Source organism: Peromyscus maniculatus, chromosome 1 (assembly GCF_049852395.1).
Source record: "Peromyscus maniculatus bairdii isolate BWxNUB_F1_BW_parent chromosome 1, HU_Pman_BW_mat_3.1, whole genome shotgun sequence".
Lineage (NCBI taxonomy): Eukaryota > Metazoa > Chordata > Mammalia > Rodentia > Cricetidae > Peromyscus > Peromyscus maniculatus.
Genome location: NC_134852.1, coordinates 22,671,711 through 22,697,746, shown reverse-complemented (window position 1 = coordinate 22,697,746; position 26,036 = coordinate 22,671,711). Strand labels below are relative to the sequence as shown.

General features: G+C 36.1%; 1 protein-coding gene and 1 pseudogene across 4 annotated transcripts in view; one reads left to right on the top strand and one right to left on the bottom strand.

Moving 5' to 3' along the window:
* Nucleotides 1–26,036, bottom strand: part of LOC107400486 (sulfotransferase 2A1-like) — a 54,801-nt gene that overhangs the window by 11,520 nt on the left and 17,245 nt on the right. For 2 of the 4 annotated variants that reach the window (XM_076571801.1, XM_076571824.1), the window contains exon 4: nucleotides 14,080–14,175. In XM_076571801.1, coding sequence (XP_076427916.1) covers nucleotides 14,080–14,175 — 96 coding nt within the window. Of the gene's footprint in view, nucleotides 1–3,232; nucleotides 4,074–13,644; nucleotides 13,689–14,079; nucleotides 14,176–26,036 lie in introns of those variants that run through there. The other 2 variants (XM_076571805.1, XM_076571813.1) reach the window with 2 other exon arrangements.
* On the top strand, nucleotides 4,987–6,326 carry LOC102905587 (protein DEK pseudogene; annotated as a pseudogene).

Below are 26,036 nucleotides of genomic sequence, written 5' to 3'. Positions count from 1 at the left end.
CTGAGATACCACCTTATGCCTGTCAGAGTGGCTAAGATCAAAAACACTGAAGACACTTTATACTGGAGAGTATGTAGAACTAGGGGAACTCTCCTCCACTGCTGGTGGGAATGCTAGCTTGTACAACCACTTTGGAAATCAATATGGTGCTTTCTTTGAAAATTGGGAATCAATCTCCCCCAGGATCCAGCTATACCACTCCTGGGCATATACCCAAGAAATGCTCAATCATACCACAAGAGCACTTGCTCAGCTATGTTCATATCAGCATTGTTTGTAATAGCCAAAACCTGGAAACAACCTAGATGCCCTTCAACTGAAGAATGGATAAATAAATTGTGGCACATATACACAATGGAATACTACTCAGCAGAGAAAAACAAAGACATCATGAGGTTTGCAGGCAAATGGATGGATCTAGAAAAAATCATCCTGAGTGAGGTAACCCAGACTCAGAAAGACAAATATGATATGTACTCTCTCATAGGAAGATGCTAGATGGGGAACAAGGATGACTGGACTGCTACTCACATCACCAGTGAGGTTACCTGGAAAACGGGACCCCAAAAAAAGACACGGAGAAATGGACGAGATCTACATGAACAGCCTGGTCATGAGTGGGAACAATGAGGAGCAATGGTCGAAGGAAAGAGAGTGGGAGATCCCAGCTGTATCAAGAAATGAGAGGGAGAACAAGGAATAGGAGACCATGGTAAATGAAGACCACATGAGAAGGGGAGGAAGCAGAGAGCTAGGGAGGCCCATGGAGATCCAAAGATACACCCGGAAAAGACTGCTGGCAATGGTCGAGAGATGGCAGGAACTGACCTACTCTGGTGATGGGATGGCCAGACACCCTGATAGTTGTGCCATAAACCCCATTCAAGGACTGAGGAATCTGGATGCAGACTTCCACGGCTGGGCCCCTGGTGGAGCACTGGGAGTCTAATTAGTGAGAAAGAAGAGGGTTTATATGAGCGAGAATTGTTGAAGCCAAGGTTGGATAAAGCACAGGGACAAATAACCAAATGAATGGAAACACAGGATCTATGAACCAAAGGCTGAGGGGCCCCCAACTGGATCAGGCCCCCTGAATGGGTGAGATAGTCATTTGGCTTGATCTGTTTGGGAGGCAGCTGTGCGTTGGTGCCGGGTCCTGGACTCGTTGTATGAGTTGGCTGTTTGAATCCTGGGACTCATGCAGGGACACTTGGCTCGGTCTGGGAGGGGGGGGGAATGGACCTGCCTGGACTGAGTCTACCAGGTTGATCCTGGTCCTCGGGGGAGACCTTGATCTGGAGGAGGTGGGAATGGTCGGTGGGCTGGGGGGAGAGGGAGGGGGGCGAGAGTGGGAGAACAGGGGAATCTGTGGCTATTATGTTGAACTGAATGGTGTTGTAAAATAAAAAAAAAAATAAGAAGCAAGATGTTATAGGCTGGTGAAACAAAGGACATGTGGCAATACACAGATTAATAAATATGGATTAATTTAAATGTAAGATCTAGTTAGTAAAAAGCTTGAGCTATTGCCTGAGCATTTTTTAAATAAAAGAAGCCTCTGAGTGGTAATTTTAGGACTGGCACGTGGGAGAGAAATATCCATTTACATATGGCACCCTCTGTGGGTCTCACAGTGTGAGAGGTCTTAAAAAGTCTTCTAGACACACAAAAACAGAGCCAAAACCAGCATTATCATCCATGCTTCTCATGTGGGGCACTATATAGAGACACATCCCCTGGGTGTGACATGTGGGCTTGAGCTGCAGCATGGCAAGTTATCACATTCTCACAGAGGATGAGGTACAGAGAGGCAACTCCCAGCCACATGGTAGGTGGCAAATTAAGATTTTTTGCTTATAAATACAGAAAGTGTTAGAGATACACAGTAAGGAGAAATTTAGACATAAAGTCCTCTAAGTGGATCGCACCATGTTTGAAAAATGTATGTAGGCTTGGGAGAGGAGGAGAAAGAATAGAAACAGTCATAGATGTAAAATGTTTTAAAATTAATTAAGTAAAATCCCTAAAGATGAATACAAATAATAAAAATTATGCTAAGCCATATACAGATAAAAATACACATATAGTCTAGATTCTATATTATGCCGTATGTTGTGTTTAGATTGTTTGACTGTTTATGTGTGGATCATAACATCTGAGAGACATTTGATTGTGAAAGCTATTAAATTAAACCAATCTATATAATTTAAAATTATCTTGATTTCAAAATTTAAGTCAAATGTTATGTTAATTGGGGGAGAGTATTTGCTTCTGTTTCCACAGAAAATAAGAGCCAATGGATTCATCCTGAGTCTACGAAAATCAGGTTTGAACAAGAAAGATCCCCTAAATTCCTGACTACAGAGATGGGAAAACTAACCTAAAGTAAATACAAGAAAAATGGAGTATATTTTACCTGCTCCAACATAAAACAAAAAATTATTTTTTGCTAGTTTGTGTATAATTCACAGTTTATATTTTTAATAAAGGAGATATATATGTCCTTTATTATATATATATATATATATATATATATATATATATATATACATACATACACCTTTACAAGGTTACATATTTTCAGACCAAGGGGACAAAACACCAGTAAAATGCTGAGGGTGGTCCAACATCCAAAATAGTTTTAATATTGATAGCTGTAGTGATCTAGCCTCACAAAATATTCAAGCCAAAACTTAGCAATGATCCCAATTTTCTCCGAGTTTTGGACAGTTTACCAGCACCCACCAAACAGCAGGAAGTAGTCTAGAAATCTAGACCTACAGTCCCAAAATATTGGTTATAAATGTTTGTTTTCATTTAAGATGGGTTGGTTACAAATTGAATTTGGTCATAATCTCTTTCTAAAATAAGAAAGGGGATATGATATAGAAATGATAGAAAATGGTTACATTATTATGATGGGGAAAAAGTGTAAATAATGGAATAATTAATCTCCGTAAACAATTGTTAAACTCTAAATATTTTATATTGGAATGAATTTTACTTTATTTATACATATTTAAAGTTCTTTTTGTTATAATGTATGTATACTACTACTATTGCTTAAGGTAACTTTGGTGCAACTCAATAATAAATGTATAATTAAGCAATACAGATCAGTAGTCATCTATAATAGTCAAATTTATAGTCTTGTTAGTTAGATGTTCTAGGTATACAAACATGTATTTAAATAGATAGGTAATCTTCAAAACATTGAAAGAACAACAATATATGACATTTTAAATGTTTTAATAATTAAAGCTTTTCATGAAAGTGAGATATGTCTGTCCTGGCAGCACTAATCTACTTCAGAATAGATGGTGAACATCAAAGAAACTGTATGGAGTTTTTTTTTTTTTTTCTTTTTAATGACTAAAGCTAGCAATGTGGGCAAAGCAACGGCCTTTGCTTCCATTGCTGACAGTCACTGTAAAAACTAGATCAGGAGAATGCAACAAGTGGTTACTGCCAATCTTTGCCAAGACAGCGTAGGAAGTCTTTCAGAATCTTCTGTTCACAATAAAGTTTGTAGGATATTCCAGGCCTGTATGGGAACGATGGATGCCCCATCGTTGCAGAGGATCTTTGGTTGATATAGCCTGATGTCCCTGTCATTGAGTAATATTTCATCCTTCTGGGATTTGATGGAGTTGAAAAATAAATAGTTATAAATGAATATTCCTTAGTTATAATGGAAAGTAAATTAGATACAAAACTTTAGACTAAGATATGTTACATAATTATTTTCTCTACTTTTGCTAAACACAAATGGATTGGGTATTGGTACTGTAATTCTTAATAACTTTTTCCATTTTATATAGCTTTACTATGTTAATGCTAAAACCTTCCTATTAATTTAGACAAAAACAGAGGAAAATGTTTTGGAATATTTCTATACCCTGTGTAAACTATGTTCTGATTGGTTAATAAAGAAGCATATTGACCAATACCCTGGCTAGATCATGTTAGTTGGACAAACTAAACTACAGAGGGGAAGAAGAAGGACACAGTGGAGAGACACATCTGAGATGCCCAAGGAGCAAGGTACTCGAGGACAGGTAAAGCCATAGGACCTGTGACAATACAAAGATTAATAAAGATTGGTTAATTTAAATTTAAAGGTGAGAAATCAAACCAAAATTATTCAAAAAATAATTTGGAGGATATTTTATACTTATTAAGGTAAATATCCACCACGATGACATTTCAATTCTTAACATTTATTCTCCAATGCAATGGCACCCATATTTGTAAGAGAAACAGGACTAACACTTAAATCAAAAGCCAAATCTTAAACATTTATACTGGGACACTTCAGCCGCTCTTTCTTACAAATGAACATGCCATCCAGAAGGAAATTAAATGGATAAATAATGGAATTATCAAATATTATGGTGCAAATGACCAGGACATAAATCTATAGTACATTTCACCCAAACACAAAAGGTTATACTTGTTTCTCATTCCCTCATGGAACCTTCTCCAAAAGTGATCATATACTAAGTTACAAATCAAGTATCCACAGATTAAAACAATTGAAATAACGCACTATATACTATGAGACCACTGTGAGTAAAATTTGCATTTGAAAATAACAGAAACTATAGGAAGCCTATAAAATCATGAAAACTGAAAAACTCCCAACTGAATTAACAATGAGTCAAGAAAGAAATAAAGTTATTGAACACTTCTTAGAATTCAATTAAAATAATTCCATGACCTACCGAAACTAATGGGACACAATTAAAGCTGTGTTAAGAGAAGGCTCCTAGCACTAAGAACCTGAAAGCAGAATTTAGAGAATTCTCATACCAGAGAATTAACAGCACAATTAAAAGCTCTAGCACAATAAGAAGCAGACACACATACTACAAAGAATTCAGGAAGCTTCCCCCGCCCCTGGGCAGTGGCCAGGGTTGGTCTTGCGGTGCGAGCAAGCGAGGGAACCTAAGCCAGCGGCTTCCTCCCTGCCCGCAGGCCCCCAGCATGTTGGCGGCTGCCCCCCCCGCTGCAGAGGGAGAGGACGCCCGGCGAAGCCCGCGTCTGAGAAGGAGCCCGAAATGCCAGGCGCCAGGGACGAGAGTAAGGAGGATGAGGAGGAGGAAGAGGATGACGACGAGTACGAGGAGGAAGAAAAAGAAAAGAGCCTCATTGTGGAAGGCAAGAGAGAAAAGAAGAAAGTAGAGAGATTGACAATGCAAGTGTCTTCCTTACAAAGAGAGCCATTTACAATTGAACAAGGGAAGGGTCAGAAACTATGTGAAATTGAAAGGATACACTTCTTTCTGAGTAAGAAAAAAACAGATGAACTTAGAAATCTACACAAACTGCTTTACAACAGACCAGGCACAGTATCCTCATTAAAGAAGAATGTGGGTCAGTTCAGTGGCTTTCCATTTGAAAAGGGCAGTACCCAGTATAAAAAGAAGGAAGAAATGCTGAAAAAGTTTAGGAATGCGATGCTAAAGAGCATCTGTGAGGTTCTCGATTTAGAGATCAGGTGTAAACAGCAAACTAGTGAAGAGGATCTTGAATTTCTTGATGCATCCAAAGCCTTCCGGCAAACCATTGCAAAAACCCAAAAAATCCTCAAGCAAAAGTGGTAAAAAGGAACGAAACAGTTCTGGAACAACAAGGAAGTCAAAGCAAACCAAATGTCCTGAAATTCTGTCAGATGAATCTAGTAGTGATGAAGATGAGAAGAAAAATAAGGAAGAGTCTTCAGAAGATGAAGAGAAAGAAAGTGAAGAGGAGCAACCACCAAAAAAGACATCTAAAAAAGAAAAAGCAAAACAGAAAGCTGCTGCTAAAAGTAAAAAGTCTGTAAAAAGTGCTAATGTTAAGAAGGCAGATAGCAGCACCACCAAGAAGAATCAAAACAGTTCCAAAAAAGAGTCTGAATCTGAAGATAGTTCTGACGATGAACCATTAATTAAAAAATTGAAAAAACCACTTACAGATGAAGAGTTAAAGGAAACAGTGAAAAATTACTGGCTGATTCTAACTTGGAGGAAGTCACAATGAAGATTTGCAAAGAGGTATATGAAAATTATCCTGCTTATGATTTAACTGAGAAGAAAGATTTCATTAAAACAATTGTAAAAGAGCTAATCTCTTAAGCTAGAGGACAGATGGCTTGTTCTAAGATTTGAAGATACGATTTATACCAGCAAAGAGAATGTATTTTCTTTTTTAAGTCTACTGTTGGTAGAACTTGCTGCTGACCCTTTTGAGTGTTACATATATTTGAGCTTGCTGTTTTAAATTGCATTTCCTTGCAGTTTTCAGTTTAAAGTCTTACATGGCAGTAAATGTTCCTTGCTTTTTATAGTTGTACGTTTTGGATTTCTTTATTGTAAGGTCATAGATTTCTGGACTGTACGAATTTTAGTGCACTTAATGTTAACTTAAGACCCTTTTAATTTAAGCAAAAACTATTATAACCAGCATTTATACGTGAGAGACTATTGCAGTATTTAGTATATGAGATATTTTGAATACACTTTCTGTCAGTGTAAAAACGTAGTGGCAGTTTCTTCATCATATTAGAGCACAGCTGTTCAGATGACCGAGTTGGAACTTTTCATGCATGCGTATATATGTCAGGTTGTCAGCATGACAGAAGTGACAGATGTTATTTTTGTATTTTTAAAAACCAATTTGTTGTATATAATTTTTTTTAATTTCTTTTGTGCAGATCAATTTTTAAACTCATGTAGGTAGATGTCTTTACACTTGTAACTAAAGAATGTCAGTGTTCAGCAAGGCAGCATAACAGAGCAGTTAGTTCAGTGCTGCAGCACTGAAGGACTGTCCAGTTCTGCTTTGCCCTGAAAGTGTCATCAATTTTGTGGTATGTTAAAAGTGTCATAGAAATTTTATATTGAGGATAAACCAAAATCAACACATCAGAGTTTCAAAAACTGGGGAAGGGTGAGCCCACTTGGCTTATATATAAGTGAACTTTGACCATATAAATATTAGATACCTGACTTCATAATTATGATTGAAAGTATCATCAGATGGAATGCCAGAAGAGAGTATAAAAGTATCAATCAGATGGTAATGCCGGCAATGTAGGTATCTTTGTAAGTATTTCTCAAAAACCATACATTAAATTTCTTTGAAGAAATTTAATGGAATCAAGGCTGTTTGATTTTAAATTTTGGTCAATCAAGATTTTTAGGTGATAAACATGGACTGTCCCTGAATTTAAATATTGTCTTTTGACTGACCTGATAACTTATTTCTGAATTATAAAAATAAGCTGCTTGACAATTGATGTACCAACTGAGTGTTTAATTTTCACATTGTAAATCAAATATATTAAAAATAATGTTGAACATTAACAGGTATTTTCACATATTCAACTTTAGTATGCTTAGAGTGAAATGGAGGAAGTAACTAAATGGGGACTAAAAATTGGCCTTTACTTTTAAATAATTTGTTATAAAGCTTTGCAATAAAGATAAATTGAAAGAAAAAAGAAAAAAAAGAATTCAGGAAGTAATCAAATAGAGGACGAAAATCAATATAATAGAAACAAAAAAAAAACAATGCAAACAATCAATGAAACTTCAAGTTGGTTCTTTGAGGAAAAACAACAAGGTAGACAAACATTTATCCAAACTTACTAAAAGGCAGAGAGAAAATATCCAAATTAACAAAATCAGAAATGAAAAGAGAGACATAACAAGTGAAACCTAGGATATTAAGGAAATCGTTGGGTCATACTTCGAAAATGTTTACACTGCAAACTTGGAAAATATAAAAGAAGTGAACAACATTTGTGTTAGATATCACTTACTGAAGTTATATGAAGTTCAAAACAATTTATATAGATGCATAATCCCCAAAGAAATAGAAGCAGTCATTAAAAGTGTCCCAAACAATAATAGCCAGGACTAGATTGTTTGAGTACATAATTCTACCAGACATTCAAAGAAGTGCTAATAAGTATACCCCTCAAATTATTCCATAAGATAAAAATAGATGGAATATTGTCAAATTATTTTATGAGGTCATAGTTACCCTGATATCTGAAACACAAAAAGAAAAAAACAAAAATAGAATTACACACCAATTTCCCTCATGAACATAGATGTAAAATACTCAATAAAGGACTCACAAAACTGGATCCAAGAAAACAAAAAGATAATCCAAACTGGTTAAGTGGGCTTCATCCCAGAGATGCAAGGATGATTCAACATATAAAAATCTGTAATTAAATCCATCATATAGACAAACTGAAAGAAAAGCACCACAGGATCATCCTATTAGATGCAAATAAATCCCTTGACAAACAGGAGCACCCCTTCATGATAAATATCTTGGAGAGATCAGGGATATGGGGACATACCTATACATTCTAAGGGCAATATATTGCAACCAATAGCCATCATCAAATTAAATGGGGAGAAAGTCAAAACAATTACACAATAAGAGGAATGTGACAAGACTTTCCACTCTTTCTACATCTTTTTAATACAGTACTTGAAGTGTTGTCTAGCAGAACAGGACAACTTAAGGAGAATAATGGGAAACAAATTGTAAAGGAAGTCAAAAAATTACTATTTGCAGGTGATACAACAGTACACATAATCTATACCAAAAATTCTACCAAGGAGATTGATAACTGATAAACATCTTGAGTGAAGTAGCTGGGTTCATAAACAACTGAAAAAAAAAAAACCCAGTAGCCCTCCTATATTCAAATGATAAATGGGGTGATAAAGAAATCAGGAAAACAACATCCTTCACAATAGCCACAAGTAAGATAAAATATCTTGGTGTAACTGTAAGAAAGCAAGTGAAAAACCAGTACGACAGAAACCTAAAGACTCTGAAGGAAGAAATTGGAGATTTCAAAGCATGGAAATGTCTTCCATATTCATTGATCATCAGGTTTAACATAGTAAAACTGGTCAGCTTATAAAAAGAAATCTACAGATTCAATGCAATACCCATCAAAATTCTAACACAATTTTTTACACATCAGAAAATAACAATACGGGGCTGGAGAGATAGATCAGAGGTTAAGAGTACTGACTGCCCTTCCTGAGGTCCTGAGTTCAATTCCCAGCAACCACATGGTGGCTCACAACCATCTGTAATGAGATCTGGCGCCCTCTTCTGTATATATGATAAATAAATAAATCTTAAAAAAAATCTTTAAATCTTTAAAAAAAATCACAATACTCAACTTTGTATGAAAAAATAAAAAGAAAAGCAGGGTAGCTAAAGCAATCTTGGACGAGAAAATAACAACACTATCTGTGATTTAAAGCTATACCACAAAGTACTAGTAAGAAAACTCATATCCTTTTGTCATTATAAACGGAGAGATTGTTCTTTTGATAAGATCAAAGACCCAGAAGTAAATACACACACCTGTGGACATTTGATTTTTGACAGAGAAGCCAAAATTACACAATAGGAAAAACAACATTTTTAACAAATGCCACTGGTAAAACTGGATGTTTGAATGTATAAGAATGCAAATAAATGCATATCTATCATTGTACAAAAATCAAATCCAAGAAGATCAAAGACATCAACATAAATCCAGATACACTTAACATGATAAAGGAGAAAGTGGGATATAGCCTTGAACACATTGAAACAAGAGACAACTTTCTGAGCAGAATACTAATTGAGCAGGCAATAACACTGACAATTAACAAATGGGATGTTATAAAACTGAGACACTTGTGAAGGCAAAGGAAACTGTCAATAGGACAAAAGGCCATTCACAGAATGGGCAAAGATTTTAACCACTTCCACATTGGACATAGGTGCAATACCTAAAACATATAAAAAACACAAGAAACTAGATATCAATAAAATAAACAATCCAATTTAAAAATGAAGTACAGATATGTACAGAGAATTCTCAACAGGGGTATATCAAACGGCTGAGAAATAGTCAAAGAAATATTCAAATCCTTAGCCATCAGGGAAATGCAATAAAAAACAACACTGAAATTTTATCTTACCCCTGTCAGAATGGCTAAGATCAAAATTACCATTGACATATTTATGGTGAAGAGCACATGGAACAAGAGGAACACTCCTCCACTGCTGATGGGAGTGCAAACTTATATAGCCACTTTGGAAATAAATATGGCAGTTTCCAAGAAATTTGGGAATCGATCTACCTCAAGACTCAGTTATACCATACCACTCTGGCCATATGCCTAAAGAACAATCCATACCACAGGACATTTGTTCAACTATGTTTATAGAATCTTTATTTGTAATAGTCAGAAACTGTAAATAAACTCAATAGAAAAATGGATACAGAAAATCTGGTTTATTTATATAATGGAGTATTACTCAGCTGTTAAAAACAACGATATCATTAAATTTGAAGGCAAACTGATGGATGTAGAAAAGATAGTCATGATTAAGGCAATTCTGACACAGAAATACAAGAATGGTATGTACTCAATCATAAGTGACTATGACATCAGAAGTAAAGGAGAACCAAGCTACAACTGACAGACCAAGAGAAACTAAATAATTAGGTATGCCCAAGGGGGGGTTATGCATGAATCTCACTGTGAGGAAGTAAAATGGACATTGCTAGTGGATGGGGGAGAGTCTTTGAAGGGAGAAAGGATATGGGAACAGGAGGGATCATGTGGGTGGAGGATGGGTTGAGAGAGAATTAGGGGAGACAATGGAATATGGGGGCATCATAGGGATGAGATGGAAACCTAAAGCAATGGAAACACCCTCAGGAATCAATGAAGGTGACACAGTAACATAGAATATGGCAGCTGAACTAGCCATCTCTTCTAACCAGGCAAGATTTCCTGTGGGAGGCCTGGGACACCAGCCCAGATACAAAGCCTTCAACCTACAATCTGTCCTGCTGAGAAAATTTGCTTGGATAAAGTTGTGGCAGCATTTGGGGGAATGAACAAATAATGATCAGCAGAGCACAGACCCATGTCCAGAGAGGGGCTCCCATCTGAGGGCCAGCACCCAGAGGCAGTATACCCCAGAGAATTAGGATAGCAAAAATATGAATAGCAAAGGAAGTCAATGAAATGATATACTGCTTTTCTCATAGACTGATATCTAGTAATACTGTCATCATATAGGCTTCACCACAAAGCAACTGATGGAAAAATATGCAGAGACTACAGCCAAACATTAGGTGGAGCTCACAAATACACTTTAGAACAGGGCAAGGATGGAGTGTAGGGGCCAGTGATATCAAAGTCACCAAAAGAAAATCCACAAAATCAACTAACCTGGGCTCTAAGAGTCTAAAAGCCAGAGAGGAGGGAGGACATAAAGAACAACACCCTACACATCAACATGAGAAAAACACATATGAAGCGACATTCTGAAGCATGCTGCATTGTGCTCCATGTCTGAATCAGTTTTCTACATATAAATTTAAGTTTCTAGTTTCATGATTTTTTGGCTTCCCATGTGATCAAACATTGAGATCTGTGATTTTTTTGTGCCATTTCTTGTGATACTTTTGTTCAGTTGATTTATCTTGTCCAATTCTAAGATGATAGTATTGTCTAATCATATTGTACTTTATTTTGTTATAATTTCTAAAAATGAATGAATGAATGGAGTGAATGAATGAATGAAAATCTAGGCACTGGGGTAAAGGTTAACATCTAAACTGTCATTTATACCTGCTGGGAGAGGGAAAATCAGGTTTCTGCAGTGACCCTGTATATAGCAACCACTCCAGGCCAGGCTTCATGTTCAGGAGAAATTAAGCGACATATAAGAGACTCCATAGTTTTGTTTTTGTTTTTTGTCTTTTTTGGTGTGTGTGTGGGGGGATGGGGGGGGGGTGGGTGCTCACAGTTCGTTACACTTTGGTGTTTTTCTTTTGTTCCATTTTTTTATTAGTATTAGAAATTTTCTATTCATTTTACATACTGACCACAGATCCCCTTCCCCACCTTCCTCTGACCACCATATCCTTCACCCTCAACCCATACCTCCATTCCCATCTCCTCCAACACAAGACCTACAATGGGGAGTCAGCAGAGCCTAATCCACTCAGTTGAGCCAGGTCCAAGCCCCTACTCTGCTGGGGATATCACTTTGTATAAATAAACACTGATTGGCCAGTGGCCAAGCAGGAAGGATAGGCAGGACTAACAAAGAAGAGAAAAGAGGAAACAGGAAGGCAGAGGAGAGACTGTCTGTAGCCACAGCCAAGACAAAGAAGATGTAAAGTACCGATAAGCCATGAGCCAAGTGGCAAAGTAAAGATTAATAGAAATGGATTAAATATAAGTGTAAGAGCTAGACAATGATAGGCCTGAGCTAATGGCCAAGCAGTTTAAATAATGTAAGAGTCTGTTTGTTTATTTTGTAAGAGGGCTCTGGGACTGGCAGGTCTTGGTGGTGGGAGCTGGAGAGATATTCTCCAACAACACTACTCCTGCACCAAGGTTGTGTAAGTTGTTCCATGCTAGGATGTGTAGACTCTCAAAAGCCTGCTATACACCAGGGAAGGTTCCTGTTCCCACTGTCAAGGGGCCCATTAAGCAGAACAAACTAATCAACTGTCTTGCCTATGCAGAGGGCCTAGTCCAGTCTCATGGTGTTTTTCTCTTTTGCTATTGTTTTCATTTGGGGAATTTGTTTAACAAGGAATTTGAAGTTGGGTGTGTAAGGATGGGGAGATGATTTGGAAAGAATTGTGTGAGGGAAAGAATCTGATCAAAATATATTTAAATTGCCATGTGTGGTGGTGCTTGCCTTTAATCCCAGCACTCAGGAGGCAGAGGCAGGCAGATTTCTGTGTTCAAGGCAAGGCTGTGCTACAAACTGAGTTCCAGGACAGGCTCCAAAATAATACATAAATAATAATTGTTTTAAAAAAAATATAAGAGAAAATAAAAGCAACAAAAAAGTTACAACAATCAGCAGCCTTTGTCATCACCAGAGTCTACTTCTATAAGGTTAGCAGTGGCTGTAAGATTGCTTCTCCTTGACTAAATTTTTGAAGAATTCTAATGGTGGACAAGTATTTTATCTGACAGACTGTTTGCTCAGGACAATTTTGTTTTGCTCAGTAAAAGTACAATTGATAACTTTATCATTGATTATAAATGTATAAATGATGGTTGCATTTCACATGAAACTTTCAAACTACTTAAATTTTTGAGTTGCTGATCAAATGATAATCCTTTTTTTGCTTATATGCTTGGTTTCATTATTATGTGCCCATCATTAGAGGGAAGATTTTTTTAATTACATGAAAATAAATTAGACAAATGAACTTCATAATATTTTCCTTAGTAGTCTTTTGAAACAAGGTCTCTTGTACCCAAGGTTGGCCTCAAACACACCAGACAACCAAGGATGGCCTGTGGTTCTGAGTTAGTCTCTAACTCTCAGTGCAAGGTTGACAATCTTGTGATATCCTGCCAAGATATGTTTTTTAATTTTTAAAGTAAGAGATATTTGTGACACGCACATATTACTTAAACATATGCATGACTTTCAGTGGGACATTTCAATGAAAAGAAACCTGCAAAATAACATAAGTGTATCGCTTATAAGAGTATTTAGATATATTTCATTACTTAGTGTTGAAATATTTTAGATATTCTCTTCCAAGATTTTTGAAATTTCCAGTGTCTTCTAGCTCACCATGCAGAAACTTTCAGTACTTCAGAGCACAGGACACCTTCCTCCTGAAAGATTGAATGCCTTTGTCACTCTTCTTTTCATCAAAGGAGATGGTATACATTTTGGCACATCAGTGGTATGACACGGTTAACCCCTTCCCCACTACCACTGGGTTATCAGCTGTATCAAAATTGTTGCATAGACAGAATTGAAACACCACCAGATCAAGTTTGAGCTCCCCCAATCTACTTCAGGGTAAAGTAGGGTGGACTAGGAGGCTGGAGAGTAAATGACAGACCACATTAATAAAGGAAATAGGGTATGAGCTCACATTTAGTGACTCTTCATGATCCTACCAGTGATAGAATAGGTGGAATAGGGATACTGAACAAATTGGGATGCTGTATGGGGTGAATTGCTAAAGGATTTTGTGATTGCTGTAAGAATGACAGTTACCTTTTTCATGTCTTCATAGCTCAGTAACAGGAAGTTGTCCTTTTCTCTCACAGAGAGCCAGTTACGGGTGTGCTCAAACCATGATCCATATGGCACTGTATGCATGGGGAAGGAAATTATTGATTACAAAGAATAAAATTAAGGTCTGCCTGTTATTATTCACTTTCCACAAATGGCAGACAACTTTACTAAGAAAAACCAAATCAGTATTTAAAGCATTTAATGTGATATTTTATGTAGCCATGTCAGAGGAGCTGTAGGTGGCAACTGAAGATCAGTAGGTTAGTCCACCAGGAAGGAAAGTTCTAATGGGTGAATCTCAGATAGGTGAGGCCCCAAAGGCTTTGGCTCTAGAATGACTTTTGCTAATGTTGCACCTTAACATTTATGCCACTGCTATTTTCCTATGGTATCTAGCATGGTGTGAATGCATGCAGGAAGATCCCCACTTCTCTTACTTTATCATGACTATCTCCAGGAAATATCCCATTCTACTGGGCATTTTAATTTGTGGATTATTATAAAAATGATTTACTCCTAAGCTATTCTGTTTAGAGCAATGATTTTATACAAAATAATAGTGTTGGTTTAAACAGCATTTTGGTGATTTGAGTTCTTTAATAAATATAGTAATTGATTATGATAGTTTTGTTGAGTAGGGAAAATAATAAAGCCAAATGCAAGATAGGTGTTTCCCGTGCCCATGATAAAGCATGGGCTGCAGAAGATAGAAAATAAGAACAAGGAAATTTCACAGACCTAGTTTCTTTTGAGGATCAATATGGATTGTGGTTTAGAATAATGATTAAAAAAACAATTGTGTTGTAGAATATTTTTGAAAGTATGTTACTTTTTTATGTTGCATTTGTTTAACTTTGGGATGTTATATTATGGTACTTGTCTATACACCTGTTAGTCTAATAAAGATCTGAAGCCAATAGGGAGTCATGAGAAAGGACAGAAGGCGCTGGCAGGCAGAGGGCATATAGAAGAATTCTGGGAGTAAAAATGATGAATGAATGAGAGAGAAATAGGAAGACATCAGAGTCAGCCAACCAGATACACAGCCAGTGCCAGAAGAAGTAAGAAGAAGAATAAAATTTACAGATGTAAGAGAATGGGAAAATCCCAGAAGCAAAAGGGAGATGAGATTATTTAAGTTAAGGAAAGTGAGCAAGAAACAAGTCATACTAAGCCCAGGTATTTACATGTAAGAATAAGCCTCTTTGTGTGATACATTTGGGAGCTGGATGGTAGACCACCCAAAAGAGTAAAAAATGTACAATAACACAATTGTGTCCCAAAAGTTAAGCTAGCTCAAGTTCTTTTAATCTTAATTTTGAGAGATGTGACATGGGCTTCAGTGTGCATCATAGCTAAAACTAAGCTTTCAATGTGACTTACAGGTAGGATAAGATATTTTTGTTAATAACTTTGAGATGAAAAACCTAGGGAAACCATCTAAAGTTTATAAAGGCACATAGGTGAGTGAGGGACTCATTGAGGTCAAGAAACAAGAACAAAGCAGCCTAGTTATTATTTGTGGATGGATCTTTCTTGTTAGGATGGTTTGGTAATCCAAGGTAATGATTAATTCCTTAATCCTTAAATCCTGGTAATTAATTCAAAGACAGTGATTAATTAATTCCCATTTATGCCCTCTGCTTCCTGATACAAAAAAAGCTATCAATGAATGAAAACACAATCTGAGTATTTAAAAGACAGAAGACTGTTTGTTTTTCATATATAATAATTTAGGTTTGTGATTCTTTTAAGATTGTTTATAAGATTACCATTTGAGATAAGTAATAAAATCATCGATCCTTCCTTTGTAACCACAAAATTTAGCCTGGCAGTAAAAGAATGGCTGAGAAATATATCTTACTTGCTTATATTCTGTTAATCTATACCAAGTTGCTTGTATATGAATGTATGTGGGTTCTTTGGATAATTTGTTTTATATCCATAATGTGTAGGATGTTTAATCCTTTGAAAGAAATTGGAAATCATGTTTTCTAAGTGTTTTCATTTAATAATGTACTTGAAAAATAGAATGTATTCACATTGTAAGTTTTATATTGCCTGAGAGATTTTGTTCAGATATATAAGTCTTAAGAGAAACATAGAGAAAATGATGGAGAAATATAAATGTTTGTGCATGTTTTCTTCTTTTTGTTGGCCCCAGAGAGTTAAAGCTTTTCCTCTCTCTGGACCCAGCGAATTAAATTTTACACCCTCAGATAGAAAAGTCAAGTTAAGTGATTAGTTTATTGACTCCATGGCTTCCCCTTCAATCCTTGAGCTTCTGAAGGCTGGTCATCATTTCAATGATATCATTTGCCACACAAACACAGTTAGTAAGCAGATAAAATCCAGTTCATTTGTGAACTCATCACCTCACAGATATACTACTGATGCCATGAGGAGACATCCTGTTGGCAAGTAGCAGTGACAAAGGCATGAGTTGGTAAAACGTGATCACAATGGTACAGGAAGCCAAAGGATTCTGAGCATTTCCAGCTTGGGACTTTTTATTACCATCATGTCTGCAGAACTCTATTAACCCCTTCTGAGGGATATCTCTTTCCACACACTTTTACCTCTAAGTTTCCACAACTTGTGGATAGTGATTCCTTAAGACCAAAGACACCAAAACATAGACAGGTAGTGTGCTCAAGACATAGCCTTCCACATTCAGCCAAATGCTTTATTTACATTCCTAGTATGACTTTGATGTGTTTTCAATTGTCAGAGTGTCCTAACTGTTCCTGGTCTAGGTTTGCTGTCTCTTCATGCCTCACCCTCCATTGCAGGCTTGTATTGTTCCCCATTATCTCAAGAACCAACTGAATCAAGTCAGGAGAGAAGGTAAGACATAAGCCAGTGCCAGAGAAGAAGGATACATGAATTCAGAGAATCTAAGATTTGATTGAAACCTGGTGGTGATTAATGATCTACAGAGAATGTGTAGAGATAAAGTCAATTGGATAATATATGAGAGAATTAAGTCACTTAAGGAGATTGAAAGCTTGGCTCATATGATAGCTCAATGGAAATCAATTGCCTTGTATGTCACAATACCTGAGTTTGGATCCTCAAAAGCCATTTAAACATGGTGATGCAGCCTGTTTTTTAAACCTAGTATACCTTCTATGACATGAGAGGTGGCGACAGGAGATTGCCTACAAGCTTAGGACCTGCCAATTTGCCACACACAGGGATGTAAAAGAAGAAGGAGATTGTCTCAAACAAGGTAGAAATCAAGGTTCAACACCTGATAATATCATCTGTCTTTAGCATAAGAACACCTACATTCTCACATTTGCATACACATCATCATAAACACAAGTACATACATGCATAAAAGGAAAAGCTAGAAGCCAAGTGAAATGTTGTGTCACACATATGTAATGCCAAAAGTAAAAAGGGAGAGCCCAAATACCAGGGATTCAATGTGATTTTCAATTACATAATGAATTTCTTGTCAGCTTGGGATATAACAGATTCTGTCTCAAAAACCAAAAAAAAAAAAAAAAGCATGCTAGTGAGTGCACCAAAAATAAGCCAGTGAGAAATACTGATAATAATTAATAGCAGTTCTGCTTTGGAAGTTGTTTTAAAAGGTATTTGTTTGGGCACATGAATAGCAAAGTGTATGCCAACAAGGCTGTAGTTGAAATATTTCCTGTGTCCTGACCTGCTGGCGGTAGGGCCACATCTCTCCCACTTTCATCTCCCAAGTAAACACACAAAAGCTTATGTTAATTATAACTGCATGGTCATAGATTAAACTTTATGCTAGCTATTTTTTATAACTTATACATAACTATTAATTTGTGTGTCTCCACAGGTTCTTTGGCTTTAAGTGCATCCCATTACATGTTGTTCCTTGGTTGGCCCACTGGCATTTATTCTATCCCTTCTTCCTGTCTCTGTCTTTTAATTTCCAGCCTGCCTCTAAGCTGCCTTGTTATAGGTCAAATGGATTTATTACCATCAATAAAGCAATCTGTTGAGTGAAATCAAATGAAGGTATGTATCAAGGTTATATGACCACATTAATAATTACATTAATGACCATAGTGAGGTAAAAGTGAATTGGGAGAGAGAGAGAGAGAAAGAGAGAGAGAGAGAGAGAGAGAGAGAGAGAGAGAGAGAGAGAGAGAGAGAGCAGGAAAAGGAAAAAGAGACTGGGCATTGTAAACATGTATATGTGGAGAATATACAAATCTCTAGAAACTTGTAGTTAATGAAATAAATTTTAAATTGTTTATTGTATTTTTATTTTTGTATGTTTATGTGTTCTTATGTGAGTACAAGTCTCTGTGTGTGTACACAGGTAAGAGTGTTGCTTTCCCCTGAAGCTAAGTTATAGGAATTAGAGAGCTACTCTGTGAGAGTTCTGGGAAACAAAGCACCTTCTTCTCCCAAAAGCATTAAGGTCTTTTGGCCAGAGCCATCTGCCAAACTCCTATGATAATATAATTTTAAATAATAAGTTATATTGTAAAATGAAAAGTATAAAATAGCACAAAATGATCTCCACAACAAATACATTGTAAATGAATTAAATAGTGATACAAAAAGGAATGGTGGGGTAATGACACGACATTGGGTAAATTGCTTATCATATAAACCTGATGACCAGACCTCAGTCTCTGTAAACCATGTAAATTAGAAATGGACAACTGACTCTACAAGTTTTTCTCAGGTTCGTCCAAATGTTCTGTGAGATGTGTGCACCCACACAGACACTTTTGCACACATGTACCCTAGAACACAATGAATATGAAAAAATAAAAGAAAAATATATCACAGTGTGAAGGCAAGGTGAAAGATGTGGGACAATTCAATAAGAACAAAGATAATATAAGAAGAAGATATGAGTGGGAATTCCATGATATTTGTCTCTCTGTGGGAAAAAATCTAAGAGGTGTTACATTAAAATTACCTACTGTTAACTTGCAAAAACCTATAACTGCTGTGGAACAGATTTTTAAAGAGGAATTATCTGGATCACGTAAGCCTGTGTGTATATCAATGAAAGATTGTCCTGATTGTTAACTGATGATGTAAAAGGTGAAGAATTATTGTGGCAGCCCCATTTTCTACTCAGCTGTGTTCAGGAAATCATAAGGTAGGAGAATATTAACTGATGGCAAGAAAGCAAGAGCAAACATATTTATTGTTTTTCTACACTTGTCTGAGAACTCATTGTCTACTGTCTTAACTACCTGCCTAGGCTTTTCATCAAAAATAAACTGTAACTTGGAGTTGTAAAAACTATTAAGACTTTTTCTCAAGGTTGCTTTTGGTTCAAACAGATGCCAGTTAAGATAAAGGAGGAATTTAGAACAGCATATATACAAGACCACAAAGTATATTTTCCTCATAAAATTATAATTAAAGAAAATACATTGAAACTGGCAAGGGAGTAACACCAAGTCGAATGTAAAGGAAGGTCTGTCAGAATAACAGATTTTTCAACCGAGATTTTAAAATGCAGGAGGTCTTGGAAAGTTGTATTTCAAGTTCTAAAGACAACCAATGACAACTAAGACTACTGTACCCATCAAAACTGCTTCTCATTAATAAAGGAGAAAAATTATGCTAAAAATATGCAAAATGAATTTATGACCATCAAAACAGCTCTACAAAATATACTTATAGGAATCTTTGCCAGCAAAGAGAAAAAATGAATCCATAAGGCTGCAACAAGCAAAAGCTAACTTTAATGTTTAAGTTGACTCAACCTAGAATTATCTGAGAGAGTACCATTTAAGAGTTTGTACAGATCAGATTGGCTGGTGACAAAGTATCTGAGTTGTTGTCCTGATTGATGATTGGTGTGTTAGGGCCCACAGCATAGGTAGCTGTACCTGGATTTTATGAGAAAGACAACTGGTCATAAGACACTGAAAAAGTTAACATGCAGATTAGTAAAATGGTTTCTGCTTCAGTTCCTTCTGGAGAAATTGCTCTGATTTCTCCCATAGAAAATTTCAATCTGAAAGTTTAAGCCAGATAAACAATTTCTTCCCCTATATTGCTTCTGGCAAGAGTGTTTTATCACAGAGACCATAAAGCAAACTAGACCAATAGTTAAATAAGAAAACAACTCAATCACCTTGGTAAAATCATCCAAATGAGAGGTATCAACAAACATCTTTCAATAGTGTAGCTGAAGTCCTGTGGGATGTCCTGTATGCTGTGAATATATGTTGCTAGGATTGATTGATAAATAAACCACTGATTGGCCAGTAGCTAGGCAGGAAGGATAGTGTAGGCCTGACAAGGAGAGAGGAGAATGCTGGGTGGAAGAAGGATGAGTCAGAGAGATGCTGCCAGCCCACTATGGGAAGCAGGATGTAAAGTACCAGTAAGCCACAAGCCACACGGCAAGGTATAGATTTATAGAAATGGGTTAATATAAGATATAAGAACAGTTAGCAAAAAGCCTGAGCCATTAGGCCATACAGTTTGTAAATATATAAATCTCTGTGTATTTAGTTGGGGGACACTATTGGGAGAGATTTGCCCTGACTACCAGCAGGCCAGGACACAAGAAAACTCCAGGTACACACTAGTAACTGAATATTAATGGCGCCAATTCCTTAACTCAAAGACCCAGTGCAGGACTTTAGATTAAAGTACTAGGATGTTTATGTTTGCTGTAGTTCATCATATAAGGCAGCTATATACTTACAATGAAATAATGGTGAAAGAGATTCTGGAAAAATGGAGCTACAAAACAGAGATATGTTGCTGATTACATAATAGACTTGAAGTCTCTTGAGCACTTATAAACATTACTTCCTACTGCTTAATGGAACAATTCATGGGGAGAACTCTACAATTACAAACACAGGTTCACCCAGTTACGCACAGAAAATAGTACTAGATGTAAAGCCATAGGCAAGAATCTCAGTACTTTCATTTCCAATAGTTTACACTTCATCCCAATAGAAAATAAATAGAATTAACTGACATCATGGGTAAAATGGTCTTAAAAGACATCTATGGAATATTGTATCCAAAAACTGAAGAATACACTATGTTCTCAGAAGTCCATGGAACTTTCTGTAAAATAGACATATACAAGGTCAGAAGGAACATCTTAAATAACATCGGGGAAATGAAATAATTCTTTATGTTCTAACTCAAAAATATGAAATGGCCATGCTCAACTGAATCACCAGTGGGTTAAGGAAGAAGTAAAGAAAGAAATTAAAGACTTCCTAGAGATCAACGAAAATGAAGACTCCACATACCCAAACTTATGGAACACTATGAAAGCAGTCCTAAGAGGGAAATTCATAGCACTAAATGCCCACATAAGGAAGTTGGAGAAATCTCACACTAGTGACTTAACAGCACACCTGAAAGCTCTAGAAAGGAGAAGAAGCAAAGTCTCCCAGGAAGAATAGACACCAGGAAATAATCAAAGTGAGAGGTGGAATCATTTTTATTTTCTTTTTGGTGGCAGGATATAAGGGTGGATGATGGATTTGAAATGACAGGGCAATGAGTGGGACTGATATGTGTGATGAGAAGTTCAAAGAATCAATACAAATTATGTTATAAAAATACTGTAAGGCCTAAAACAACAATCGAGTTTGCAAAAGTAATAAAAATCTCTAAAAAAGAGAAATGTTCAGACCAGATGAATTTTTCCAGAACTTCAGAGAACACAAAGATTATTGAACTGTTACATAAAAGAAGGAAAATAAGGCTCATTACCTAAGTATTTTTGAAGTATCATATTGATACAAGGAACAAAGAAATATTCAACAACAAAAATCATATAGACCAAGATCTATGATTTACATAGATGCAAAGTTTCTCATTAATACAGTTTGTTAACATATTCAGGAACTTATCAAAGGATTGTAAAATGGCTGAACAGGTAAAGTTGTTTATTGCCCAACATGAACACCTTAATCCACATGGTCAACCTAACCTACACATTGGAATATATATAGACCCACACAATATGCATATATATGTACATGTACATGCACAAGTACACACACACACAGAGAGAGAGAGAGAGAGAGAGAGAGAGAGAGAGAGACAGAAACACAAACACAAATACACAATATATCAAAACAATCATTCACCATGATCAAGTTGACTTTACTCCAGAGACTCAGTGATGGACTGGTTCAATACCCAAACATCAATCAATATAAATTAAATATTATAAATGGACTCAAGAACACAAAACCCATTGTAATCTGTGTAGATAATGAAAAATATTTTTGATAAAATTTATCATCCCCTCATGTATAAAATGCCAAAGAAATTAGATTAGAAAATATAGATGTAACCAACCGTCTTATTAAATAAGAAACACAGAAACAATGTAAAAGAGAAAGCCGAGAGGTCAGAGCTCAGAGCTAAAATCTCACCCTTCCTCCTGCTGTCCCAGCTTCACGAAAAGAGACCTACTTCCTGTCGGTTCGTTTTTTTATAGTATGTTGTTCTGCCTTCTCATTGGTTGTAAACCCAAACACATGACTGCCTCGTCACTGTCTGAATGTACAGCCCCCTAGGTCTTAAAGGCATATGTCTCCAATGCTGGCTATATCCCTCAACACACAGAAATCTTATGGGATTAAAGGCGTGTGCCACCACCGCCACACTCTTGCTATGGCTCTAATAGCTCTGACCCTGAACACACAGATATCTATGGGATTAAAGGCGTGTGCCACCACCGCCACACTCTTGCTATGGCTCTAATAGCTCTGACCCCCAGACAACTTTATTCATTAACATACAATCAAAATAATAATTCAGTACAATTAGATTACCACCACATTTCCCCTTTTCTATTTTAATAAAAAGAAAAAAAAGCAAAAGGTTATAACTAACAAAAGAAAAACTGTATACAAAAGTACAATAAGTATATACAATATATACAAGTAATAAATACCTAAACAGGTATTTGACAAATCAGAGAAAATAATTCCATTATCTATCCTATTTTGGTAAATCCAAGATGTATCTAATGCACTTTCTATCCTAATTATTTTCAACTATAACTAACTAATCTTCAACCATAACTAACTAATTTTCAACTCCCTCAGAGACCCAAGAAGGGAATAATATTAGCTAACAAAAATAAAAACAGGAAGTGCATGCAAGCAACTTCCAAAAAATTTTGTGAGTTGACAGAAATAGCTAGCTGCCTGGGCAGTCACCTGAGGTTTCTCTGCAGTGTTGGGGCATCATCTTCAGCCTATAGGCTTAGTGTATCTGACAGTCTCATTTGTGAAGTAGGATGTATACAAGGTCAACAGTTCAACCTCACATTGGGTGAGAGCAGTTCACGTACCAGAAACACCTGAATTCCACTAGTTTCCTGTCATGATTCAGGATTTTAAATTCTGGAAATTGTTGACAGTTTTTTAATTCAGCTGTCCATTCTTCTTGGCTGTGTATATATGGCTTCATCTCAGCATCCCCTTCTTCTCCACATCCCTCTATTAAATGCCAGTCTACTTTTGAGAGGCATGAGCTTTCAGCTGCTGTTCCATTGTACAACAGAATCCATTGGCCCTCTGCCTGTTAAGCTGCCTTAGAAGAAAAGGGCACTGTACCTTTTCCGGATGCGAAGGCCACTTCAGGGATGGGGCCATATTGTCCTGGCCTCAGAAGATGCCTTTTGATAAAGCCATAACCACACTTGTTTTGGCAAGAATCAGTAGTCCCTTGTTTCGTGATCTGTCTGCCCATTTTGTCCTATTGATTCGAGGATACTTTGTTGTCCAGTGGCTAACTTTTGCCACAATGAAAGTTGACTCCATATGCAGTTTCTTCAATGCCCATATTTTCTCTAAAGTAGATTGGTACTGCCAGGAGCCGACATGTCTCAAAAAAGAAAAATTTTCTAAGTTATTAAAACATTTTAAATGCCATATTCTGTAGATCTCTGAAGGGTTTGAAGATGACCTGTCTAAAACATCTCTGCTCAATTTTTAAAACATATCTAATATGACTACAAGTTCTATGATAATGTCTAACTACTAGCTTTCATTTCTTTATATCCTAATAGTTGATAATAATAACATTCAAGGATCAAAAATTTGCATTACATTGTTAAATGAATGGTATAAATACAATTAGAAATATACATATAGCATTTTCTAACAATATCAATTTCAAATTTGTATACAATATAAAACAATTCAATCCAATGTAAAGTATTTAAAACTAGTAATTGTCTTTTTCTTTTCTTTCTTTCACTTTCTTTCTTTCTTTCTTTCTTTCTTTCTTTCTTTCTTTCTTTCTTTCTTTCTTTCTTTCTTTCTTTCTGTCTTTCTTTCTTTCTTTCTTTCTTTTTAAACAAGAACCTTAAATCTAATCTCCTTTGCTTAGCCTTTTTCCTAACCCTTGACAATAACTTGTAACCAACCCCCCTAAATACTGAAAATTATCCCAGACCCAAAACCCATTAAAAAGACCAAAAAAACCACCCGCCCCACACCACCTCTTTGGGAATGTGGGCGTCGTATTCTTAAAATTGCTTCCTGCTGGGTATGGGCATAAGTTTTCTTTATCCTGAAAGAAAAATTTTAGGTTAATTGTCAAATTCTAAGAGAGGTAACTATATCCTTCATTATCCAGTCTGTGTATAATGCCAAAGTTCAGGGTTTATCTCAAGTCCTTATTCAAGTAGTTTTTGAGACTGGATCATCTCAGCTAGTAATCTCAAAATTGCTCTGAGCATCTTATAGTTCAAAGCTGATCTATGGATGATGTTTGTCAGCTTAATGATATTATTATTGTCCACATGGAATTGTTGTTGTTGTGGGGCCCCATCTTCTTTCTGGAGACTTCAGTTGATGTTAGGCCTGGCCATGATTTCCTGCAGAAAACTGATAAGAGACTCGAACACAAAAACATATATATGCAGCTAGCCTTTTTTCTAGAATTAGTTAGTACTCTATGTGACCATTCATATCTTAACAAAGTTTAAAATGTATATATATATATATATATATATATATATATTAATCTTGTAAATTTTGATATAAAATTTATACTTTGAGAAAAGTTTAAAGAATCAGAATAGAATCAAAGAGTTGAGATTAGTAATAGAATAGTCCCTTAATTAATTTTGCTTTTGTCCTGTACCATAGCAGAAGATGGCTCTTATTCTGGCATGATACAGGGAGTTTGCATTTACCTTTTAACAACATGCTTGATTTTAAAGAAGGAGAGAGCCATTCTCCAACTCCAAAGTCAGCTTTAAATTTTAATTGAACTGGGGCTGTTAGAAGACCAATAGTGTTAAATCTTTAGAGAAAAGCAGAAACAAACATTTAGGAAGACATAATTTTTTTTTAGATAATATATACCCATACACCGTTTCACTCTGTTTCTTGGGATAGATGATTTGTCACTTTTCTTCAGTTGTCTCATTTGTCCAGTGTTCTTCAGATTCCTTAACCTTCATTCTCCTAAAAGACAAAAACAAAAACCTTTCCCCAAGACTAATTTTGGGGATGTTTCCTTTTGACAAGTTATTATCTGATTAAATGAAAAGGCATGTGTTATTGATACAAGTTAGTTTAAATTGGATGTTCATGCTGGTTGATGAACTATCACCTCCTCAATTAAGAGGTCTCTCTTGTTCAAATCGAACCTTTATCAATTTTGACGGTACCCACAGCTTATCTTCTCCTGTAGAAACAAAAGCAAAACCTCATCCCCAATGTAATACATACCCTGGTTTCCATTCTGAGGTCAGCACATCCTTAAAGTATATAGGCTGATTTAATTCTGTAGTTTTTTCTATTATCCAATGTCTCTCTGCAGCTGTTGTTCCTTTCTCATTGGCATTCAGAAAATTCAAAGTTAGAAGAGCATTATGCAGTCTATTTCTGGGGGTTTTTGTTACCCATTTCTGTTTATTTAGCATATCCTTTAGAGTTCTGTTTGATCTTTCTATA